We start from the raw sequence: 10,886 nt of genomic DNA, 5'->3' as shown, positions 1-10,886 counted from the left end.
TTAAATGTCAGGAATTGTGATGAGATTAAATGTATTTGGCTAAGTCGAAACTTTAGACTTCAACTTTAGGTACCGTTACTGTGTTAAAAACAGAGGCAGTTGTGGGACTGATGTGTGTGGTGTTAAAGGGGAAATCTGAAATTTGTTTCTAAACATTGGAGTAAAAAAATAATGACAGCTTTGTTATTGTTTCAACTGCAGTTTGGTTGTTTGATTGTTGTGTGGCTTTTTTAAAGGGGCAACCTAGGTTTTAAACAGAAACAAAATGGCAGCCCAGAGACCTGAGCTGTGTTGGAATACTCATACTAACTGTACTATTTGTGACGTACATTGAGTTTGTAGTATGCTTATTGGTCGTAGTATGATATAGTTGGTTTAGCCAAAAGTTCCCTGGTAAGCAAGCATTTCTAAACTTTATTCACTGTTATGGGGTACTATTTTGGTGTGATGTCATTATGGGGTATTGTGATGTCATTATGGGGTATTGTCTGAAGATGTCATCCATTTTAGAATAATAGCCAAAGAACATTTTACTGGTTGAAGTCGTTTTTAAATACAAAGTAGTACATTTTCGATCATTACCATAAACATTATATTAATCAGGACATTCAAACGAGCCTTACAATTATAATCCAAAGTAGTGTGAAATGCACTCATAAGTAACCTCTAAATGGAGGCCTCTAAATGGAGGCTATATCTGCTGTCAGCCTATGAGAACTCCCCTGAGTTTTCCCCCACGGTGGTGAATTAGTGAATAGACACAGAGATTAATGTGAGTTTCCTTGAGTAGCACTCCTGTAGCACTCCTGATCTTGCACTGATAGTGTGTTGTCATATTCAGAATACATTGTGGAAAAACTAAAATCTTTGCTCACCTTTTTCCTCCAGGCAGATATACAACATCCATAACTAGTGGTTTCTGCATTATCAGGGAGGTGTTTCTGCAACCAAATTGCATGTGCATCGCCCTTGTCGCAATTTTAGAAAACACAGAAAGGGGCCTATATTGGAGACCAAAAGTCATCTGGTACACTGCTTAGGATTTCAACAACTTTTACTTTTTTCTAGCCTAAAATCATTGATGTTACTACTAATGTGAAAAAAAAGACTAAATATGACGATTGTTGCTCACTTGACTGTCTTAAGACAATTGTCAAGTAATTTTAACATTCATTACAGACGTCAATTGTTGTACAATTTCATGGCTACGCTGTTGGCATCACCTTTTACAGTGGATTTCTGCTGTTGTGGGCCTTTAACCATCTGTCTGACTTGTTGTTCACACAGGAGAGAGACGTGACTATCGTGGATCCTGAAGAAACACCAGAGGAGACCCACAGGGAAGAAATCTCACTGCTGCTCTGACTGTGGGAAAGGTTGCAAATCTTCATCAGAACTTAAAATACACCAGCGAGTACACACAGGAGAGAAATCTCACCACTGTTTTGATTGTGGGAAGAGTTACTTAAGATCAGAATCACTAAAAGTACACATGATAATTCACACTGGAGAGAAACCTTATAGCTGTGATCAATGTGGGAAGAGTTTTACTCACTCAAGCTGCCTGATAGTACATCTGAGAGCACACACAGGAAAGAAACCTTACCACTGCTCTGACTGTGGAAAGAGTTTTGTTAGTTCAACAGATTTAAAATCACACCAGAAAATACACATAGTAGAGAAACCTTTTAACTGTACTCAATGTGGGAAGAGTTTTACTCAGTCAAGCAGCCTGATAGTACATCTGAGAGCACACACAGGAGTGAAACCTTATAGCTGTGATCAATGTGGGAAGAGTTTTGTTACATCTAGCAATCTGACTATACACCAGAGAACACACACAGGAGAGAAATCGTATAGCTGTAGTCAATGTGGGAAGAGTTTTATTCAGTCAAGCAGCCTCATATCACACCAGAGAACACACACAGGAGAGAAATCTTATAGCTGTAATCAATGTGGGATGAGTTTTACTCAGTCAAGCAGCCTGGTATCACACCAGAGAACACACACAGGAGAGAAATCTCATAGCTGTGATCAATGTCACAAGAGATACTCTGATAAAAGATCTCTGATCAAACATCAGAAAATACATACATGAAGTAGTTGTTTCATGATATCAATGAAATGATGTCACAATGTAGAATGTTTGAATGATGTCACAATGTAGAATGTTTTAACATTGTAGTAGGAATACAAAGGATTTGAATTTGTTAAAAGTCCATATTGATACAGAAACACTAAACCATGATTTAGATGTATTAAGAACAAGTTGATTGACAAAGTCATGAAAAATGGAATAAACCACATTTTGGCTCTGATAAAAGATATGGCTCTGGGGTCAAAATGATCCATGTCAGAACTATGGTTCAATGTAAATATGTAGTGGGTCTAAAGTTTGTTTTAAATTATCACTCATTAAACACGAATCAATCAACACATGCTTCTCTTTGAACGACTTAATATAATATTACACTTTTATGAAATAAATGAAAATAAACTTTTGGTTCCTCAACTGCGTTGCCCCTCCAGTCAGCAGAAAGAGACGCAGCAGAAGTGCCTCTTTTTATATTTGATTTGATTTATATATTTTTTTATTCAAAATGCAGATCTACAATTTACATTGTTACATCATACAAAACAGAACACAGGTATTAACAAGAAAATACTAAAACAGACAAGAAATATAAATAATTAACTATTCTAGTGTAGTTGTAATCACTCTGAAAAAATCTATAATGATTCAGGAAGATGTTATTGTTGTTATTCACTAGGATTAATGTTTTAATAAAATAGTTAAATTCAATCAGAAAAATTTGTAATTTTGGTATAGAATTTTGGAATTTTTGTTTGTGTGTAAAGTATTTGGCAACAAGAATAAAAAAAAATAACAATCATTTCAATGGTCTTGTTATCATTGCAATAGTAACATATTATATCTTTCATGTCAAAAACATGGGTCGTGTTCATAATGGTAAATAAGTATTTTTCAAGGTTTTCCCAAAATTCTGACACAAATTTACATTAAAGAACAAGTGGGACAGATTCTCACCTTTTTCACACAAAACGCAGATATCATCAACAGCCACAAATTTGGATATCATAGAATTACATGGATATACAGTATCTTATGTAAAATTTTAAAGTGCTCTTCCTTAACTTTGTTTGGGATTCAATATTTGTAAGGCCTTAACCAGGCATTTTTCCAGACAATGTCAGAAATAATAAGCATGTTCCAGAAACATTTTCCTCTCGGTGGAAGTTGGTTTTGTGAATGAAGAATTTGTCTTATATATTTATTACAACAAGATTTCTCAAGTAAGCCCACGCCTTCCAATCTGAGTTCTGGATAAACTTTGTGATCATTACCAAAGCTAAGATGAGTTTTCATGAGTGTAGTTAGACCACTGGGAACGACTTTGATCACAGAAATAAACACTGAAAGGAATTGGAAACTCTTTCAATGTTATAAATTGTTCAAATGTAAGAATATTACCTCTGTTGTCAAAAACATCAAGGACAAAGTCAATATTCCCCTTGTGCCAGTTGGGGTAGAACAATGACTTATTCCTTACAGTTATGTCTGAATTATTCCACAAAAGAGCTTTATGTGGGTAAAAATTGTGTAGGAAACATATTTTCCAGGCCTTAAAGCTTGTTGGTGAAACCTAGCCAATTTAGCGGGTAATCTTTCAGGAATATACCGGTAATGACATTTCAGTAAAAATTGAAGACCTCCCAACTTATGAAACACATTATTTGGAATGAAATACCATATTGAATCAGTGTTGATCAAATATCTTGTCAACCAGTTGATCTTGAAAGTGTTATTTATGTCACAAAGTCCAACACTTCCAGACCTCCTTCAGCTCTTTTATTACAGAGGACTGACTTCTTCAGTTTGTGAGACTTATTTTTCCAGATGAAGTCAAGAAAGGTCTTGTTGATCTCTTTACAAGTAGCTGGATTTACAAACAAAGATGAGGGGTACACAAAACCAGACAGTCCCTCTGCCTTGGACAGAAGTACTCTCCCAAGTATAGAAAGATCTCTTTGTAGACAATTATTAAATATATTTTATTCTTATATTCTTAATTTTAGGAGAGAAATTCATATGTTGTCTGACTGTGGTTTTTTGACAGATGTATTCCTAAATATTTAACACAGTCCTTTACAGGAATATTTTCTATTTCTTTATCATCAGAGTCAAATAAACATAAGATTTCTGTACTACAGAAACACTGCTAATCCAACAATAGTGCTAGGTGCCTGTACTACAGAAACACTGCTAATCCAACAATAGTGCTAGGTGCCTGTACTACAGAAACACTGCTAATCCAACAATAGTGCCAGGTGCCTGTACTACAGAAACACTGCTAATCCAACAATAGTGCTAGGTGCCTGTACTACAGAAACACTGCTAATCCAACAATAGTGCTAGGTGCCTGTACTACAGAAACACTGCTAATCCAACAATAGTGCCAGGTGCCTGTACTACAGAAACACTGCTAATCCAACAATAGTGCTAGGTGCCTGTACTACAGAAACACTGCTAATCCAACAATAGTGCTAGGTGCCTGTACTACAGAAACACTGCTAATCCAACAATAGTGCCAGGTGCCTGTACTACAGAAACACTGCTAATCCAACAATAGTGCTAGGTGCCTGTACTACAGAAACACTGCTAATCCAACAATAGTGCTAGGTGCCTGTACTACAGAAACACTGCTAATCCAACAATAGTGCTAGGTGCCTGTACTACAGAAACACTGCTAATCCAACAATAGTGCTAGGTGCCTGTACTACAGAAACACTGCTAATCCAACAATAGTGCTAGGTGCCTGTACTACAGAAACACTGCTAATCCAACAATAGTGCTAGGTGCCTGTACTACAGAAACACTGCTAATCCAACAATAGTGCTAGGTGCCTGTACTACAGAAACACTGCTAACTAAACAATAGTGCTAGGTGACTGTACTACAGAAACACTGCTAACTAAACAATAGTGCTAGGTGTCTATACTATAGAAACACTGCTAATCCAACAATAGTGCTAGGTGTCTGTACTACAGAAACACTGCTAGGTGCCTGCACACTTGAATTAAAGGGGAACTACTCTCAAAAAATTTGTGGTCTCCTGATGTGGTTTAAGCATTGTCATGGACTTAGAACATACAATTGTATTGGTTTTCTGTTTAAAAAAGTCTGACTTTGAGAACAAAAACCTGGGGAAAAAATGAGAGAAATTTTGAAACCTGTGAATTTCTGACTCAGTTTCTCTGTTTTAATAATAGTAATACTATTATCCTACTGAACAGTACAGCTTGGGTTGGTCTACTATTATCCTACTGAACAGTACAGCTTGGGTTGGTCTACTATTATCCTACTGACCAGTACATCTTGGGTTGGCCTACTATTATCCTACTGAACAGTACAGCTTGGGTTGGTCTACTATTATCATACTGAACAGTACAGCTTGGGTTGGTCTACTATTATCCTACTGACCACTACAGCTTGGGTTGGTCTACTATTATCCTACTGACCAGTACATCTTGGGTTTGTCTACTCTTATCCTACTGAACAGTACAGCTTGGGTTGGTCTACTATTATCCTACTGAACAGTACAGCTTGGGTTGGTCTACTATTATCCTACTGAACAGTACAGCTTGGGTTGGTCTACTATTATCCTACTGAACAATACAGCTTGGGTTGGCCTGTAACAAGTAATTAAAGAGTAAAAAGTAATTAAAGAGCAGCAGTAAAATAACAATAGCAAGACTATATACAGGTGGGTGCCTGGCTCTCAAGAGAAGACAGGCTATGTGCACACAGCCCACAAAATGAGGTGGAAACTGAGATGCACTTCCTAACCTCCTGCCAAATGTATGACCAGTTAATTCATACTGTATGTTGTAGTCTGTCCAAGAGGGGAATCACACAGACTGATCTCAGTTAATTCATACTGTATGTTGTAGTCTGTCCAAGAGGGGAATCACACAGACTGATCTCAGTTAATTCATACTGTATGTTGTAGTCTGTCCAAGAGGGGAATCACACAGACTGATCTCAGTTAATTCATACTGTATGTTGTAGTCTGTCCAAGAGGGGAATCACACAGACTGATCTCAGTTAATTCATACTGTATGTTGTAGTCTGTCCAAGAGGGGAATCACACAAGACTGACAGCCTGTCATTTTATTAAAAGCATTCAGTTGATTACATGGCAGTTGAAAGAGCATCTTAACAAAAATCTACATAATAATAAATCTCATAACAATTATAATCAATAACATAATTATCTCTATACTACTAACAACATCATAACAATAATCTAAATCATAATCAATATCATAACATTTATAATCAATAACATCATTATCTATATACTATATATTCCAAGGTTCTAGAAAGATAAACTAATTCTGAACTTGTTATTAAAATTAGAACCACTTCAGGTTTGTCACCACATTTTAAACACCAGTCCACTGCTGACCATCGATTTAAAACACAAAACTGACCTAAGATCAGCATGTAGGATCAGCTTCATTCTACTCCTACTCCGTCCCCTGGGCTGCTCTCTCCTCTCCCGGTCCAGCTTCAGCTCTGGAGCTCAGAGAGACCATCTCCATGGCATTGACATACAGATCCATGCTGCTCACCCTGTTCACTCTCTTCTGCCTCCTGGTGGGCTAGGGAGACACAGCACCAACAGTCAGACATTTACTCTCTAGTACCTCCATTCTCTCTCCCTCCCACTCCTCCTCACCCTCTCCCTCTAGGTCTGGGTTCTGTTGGAGCCGGTGAACGTGAGGAGGAAGGAGCCTCCTGGGTACTGTGGCTGAGTGGAGCAGGTGATGGTGAAGCTGTAGCCCCTGAACACCTCGGGCCCCTGGTGGCCCCTGGAGACCCCTCCCATTGAGTCAGTCAGGGAGATATCAGGCTGGACCAGGAGATCTGTAACAAATCAAATCAAAGTTTATTTGTCACGCGCACCGAATACAACAGGTGTAGACCTGACAGTGAAATGCTTACTTACAGGCCCTGACCAACGGTGCAATTTTTAAGTAGAAAATAGATATTATGTGAACAATAGATTAGTAAGGGGAAAAAACAACAGTAAAAAGACAGTGAATAATAACAATAGTGAGGCAAAATACAGTAGTGAGGATATATACAGTAGAGAGGCTATATACAGTAGTGCGGCTATATACAGTAGAGGCTATATACAGTAGAGAGGTTATATACAGTAGTGAGGCTGTATAGAGTAGAGAGGCTATATACAGTAGTGAGGTTATATACAGTAGTGAGGTTATATACAGTAGAGAGATTATATACAGTAGAGAGGTTATATACAGTAGAGAGGCTATATACAGTAGTGAGGTTATATACAGTAGTGAGGTTATATACAGTAGTGAGGTTATATACAGTAGTGAGGCTGTATAGAGTAGAGAGGCGATATACAGTAGAGAGGTTATATACAGTAGTGAGGTTATATACAGTAGAGAGGTTATATACAGTAGAGAGGCTATATACAGTAGAGAGCTATATACAGTAGAGAGGTTATATACAGTAGAGACTATATACAGTAGAGGCTATATACAGTAGAGAGGTTATATACAGTAGAGAGGCTATATACTGTGGAGAGGCTATATACAGTAGTGAGGCTATATACAGTAGAGGCTATATACAGTAGAGAGGCTATAAACAGTAGTGAGGCTATATACAGTAGTGAGGCAATATACAGTAGAGAGACTATAGACAGTAGAGAGCTTATATACAGTAGTGAGGTTATATTCAGTATTGAGGCTATATACAGTAGAGAGTATTTACAGTAGAGAGGGTATATACAGTAGGGAGGCTATAGCAGTAGTGAGGCTATGTACAGTAGAGAGGCTATATACAGTAGAGGATACATACAGTAGAGGGTATATACAGTAGAGAGGCTATATACAGTAGAGAGGCTATGTACAGTAGAGGCTATATACAGTAGAGAGGTTATATACAGTAGAGAGGCTATATACAGTAGTGAGGCTATTTACAGTAGAGAGGCTATATACAGTACAGAGGTTATATACAGTAGTGAGGTTATATACAGTAGTGAGGCTATATACAGTAGAGAGGCTATATACAGTAGAGAGGCTATATACAGTAGAGAGGCTATATACAGTAGAGAGACTCTATACAGTAGAGAGGCTATATACAGTAGATAGGCTATATACAGTACTGAGGCTATATACAGTAGAGAGTTTATATACAGTAGCGAGGCTATATACAGTAGAGAGGCTATATACAGTAGAGAGGCTATATACAGTAGAGAGGCTATATACAGTAGAGAGGCTATATACAGTAGAGAGGCTATATACAGTAGAGAGGCTATATACAGTAGAGAGGCTATATACAGTAGGGAGGCTATATACAGTAGAGAGGCTATATACAGTAGAGAGGCTATATACAGTAGAGAGGCTATATACAGTAGAGAGGCTATATACAGTAGGGAGGCTATATACAGTAGAGAGGCTATATACAGTAGGGAGGCTATATACAGTAGAGAGGCTATATACAGTAGAGAGGCTATATACAGTAGAGAGGCTATATACAGTAGAGAGACTATATACAGTTGAGAGGCTATATACAGTAGAGAGTCTTGGTTAGTCTTGGTTACGTTGAGGGACAGGTTGTTATTCTGACACCACCCAGCCAGGTCTCTGACGTCCTCCCCATAGGCTTGTCGTTGTTGGGTATCAGGCATACCACTGTTCTGTCGTCTGCAAACTTAATGATGGTGTTGGAGTCGTGCCTGGCCACGCAGTCGTGGGTGAACAGGGAGTACAGGAGGGGACTGAGCACGCACCCCTGAGGGGCTCCAGTGTTGAGGATCAGCGTGGCAGATGTGTTGCTACCTACCCTCACCACCTGGGGGCGGCCCGTCAGGAAGTCCAGGATCCAGTTGAAGAGGGAGGTCTTTAGTCCCAAGATCCTTAGCTTAGTGATGAGCTTTGAGGGTACTATGGTGTTGAACGATGAGCTGTAGTCAATGAACAGCATTCTCACATAGGTGTTCCTTTTGTCCAAGTGGGAAAGGGCAGTGTTAAGTGTAATAGAGATTGCATCATATTTTGCTAAACAGTCATCATGAGAGGCTGGCAGAGGAGAGGCTGCAAACAGAAACACCTTTGATGAGGGGACTGATCATCATCACATAGATCTGTGGGAAATCTGTCAATGACAAAGTTATAAGTCTGGTTCATGTTCAGTTACCTGTGATGCTGAGGGAGAGGAGCTCACTCTCAGAGGAGAAGTTATGAGAGAAAACATAATTGTCATAAACACAGCTGTAGTTCCCTTGGTGGGAGTCATCTGCAGCAGGGAAGAGGAAGGCAGCAGCGTGATTGACAGCTGGCTGGGTCTGGGTTCTGTTGGAGCCGGTGAACGTGAGGAGGAAGGAGCCTCCTGGGTACTGTGGCTGAGTGGAGCAGGTGATGGTGAAGCTGTAGCCCCTGAACACCTCGGGCCCCTGGTGGCCCCTGGAGACCCCTCCCATTGAGTCAGTCAGGGAGATATCAGGCTGGACCAGGAGATCTGTAACAGTAAAAGAGAACAAGAAAAACCTCTTCAACTAGTTTCCTATAGATATGACAATAACATCAGCATGTAACAGTGCCAGCCACCCTCCCTCACAGGGCAACATGAGTAGTGGGCCTACAGTCACTGAGACAACATATGTTGATATCAGGCTTAAGCAGGACATCTGGAACAAGAGGAGAGAAAAAGAAAACGTAGCTCCTCAACTACTTTCCTCGTTTAGATATGACAATAACATGACATGTGGTAGTGAGTAGAGACGTTCACTGAGATAACACTCAAATACAAAAGCATTCTGGGATATTTAAGTTGTATTTGATTCCTACTTGACTGAGTGATCTATTTTGCAAGGCAGACTTACAAGCTAAACAGTCATCATGAGAGGTGCAGAGGAAGTTGTATGAATGAAGGAAATCAGTTGAATATAATTATAATATAATAATATAATATATATAATAATAATATATAATAATATAATATAATTATAATATGTTGATATTTCCTGAGCAGATCACTGTGAGTCCAGGAAGGAGATATAATACATGGACAAAAGTATGTGGAACTCAGCAGTGAGTTTTACAACAGAGGATTATTTTTACGCTCTACGTGGTTCAACACCCGGCGGTCCGTTCTGTCAGCTTGTGTTGTCTACCACTTCACGACTGAGCCGTTGTTGCTCCTAGACGTGCTACGTTGAAAGTCACTGAGATTATCAGTAAGGACATTTTACTGCCGATGTTTGTCTATGGAGATTGCATGGTTGCATGCTCGAGTTTATACACCTGTCAGCAACAGGTGTGGCTGAAATAGCCGAATCCACTGATGTCCACATACTTTTGGCCATATAGAGTATATTGTTATTACCTGAGCAGATCACTTTGAGTCCAGGAAGGTGATCATAGCTTCTGGTACACTCCCTCAGTGCGCGCTTACACCCACAACATTGAACTCCAAACCCTCTAGTGGTGTATCCAGGTAGTACTGAAACAGTGGAGCCACAACCCAGCTGTCTACACACTACTGCAGCTACATCCTCCTTGTCCTCGTCCTCAGTTCCCACAGTCCTCCACTCTCCCTGGTCGTACCGCTCCACTCCACCAGCACAGCGACTGCCTCCTCCCACCAGCCTCACATCATCAGGCTCTGAGAAAAGAAAAGAGAGAGACAGTAATCTTACTATTTTCTCACTAAAACACACCTATATTGTCTCTCATATTCTTCACTCCAGGTGAGAAACAATGTTGATTGAGTGACAAACTGTTTCTTACCTGAGCAGGTGAGTCCAACAGCATTACCAGGTAGGCAGG

The 10,886-nt window shown here is 39.4% G+C and overlaps 1 protein-coding gene across 1 annotated transcript; it reads left to right on the top strand.

The window, feature by feature from the left end:
* Nucleotides 1–1,300: 1,300 nt before the first annotated feature.
* On the top strand, nucleotides 1,301–2,434 carry LOC139579782 (zinc finger protein 180-like; the record flags this gene model as incomplete). The annotated part of the gene is made up of 1 exon (XM_071408603.1): nucleotides 1,301–2,434. A coding segment is annotated over one exon (798 nt), but the record flags the coding sequence as incomplete, so codon positions are not given.
* Between the last annotated feature and the right edge of the window lie 8,452 nt (nucleotides 2,435–10,886).

Source organism: Salvelinus alpinus, chromosome 6 (genome assembly GCF_045679555.1).
Source record: "Salvelinus alpinus chromosome 6, SLU_Salpinus.1, whole genome shotgun sequence".
NCBI classification, from domain to species: domain Eukaryota; kingdom Metazoa; phylum Chordata; class Actinopteri; order Salmoniformes; family Salmonidae; genus Salvelinus; species Salvelinus alpinus.
This window is presented reverse-complemented; position numbering and strand designations above follow the sequence as displayed.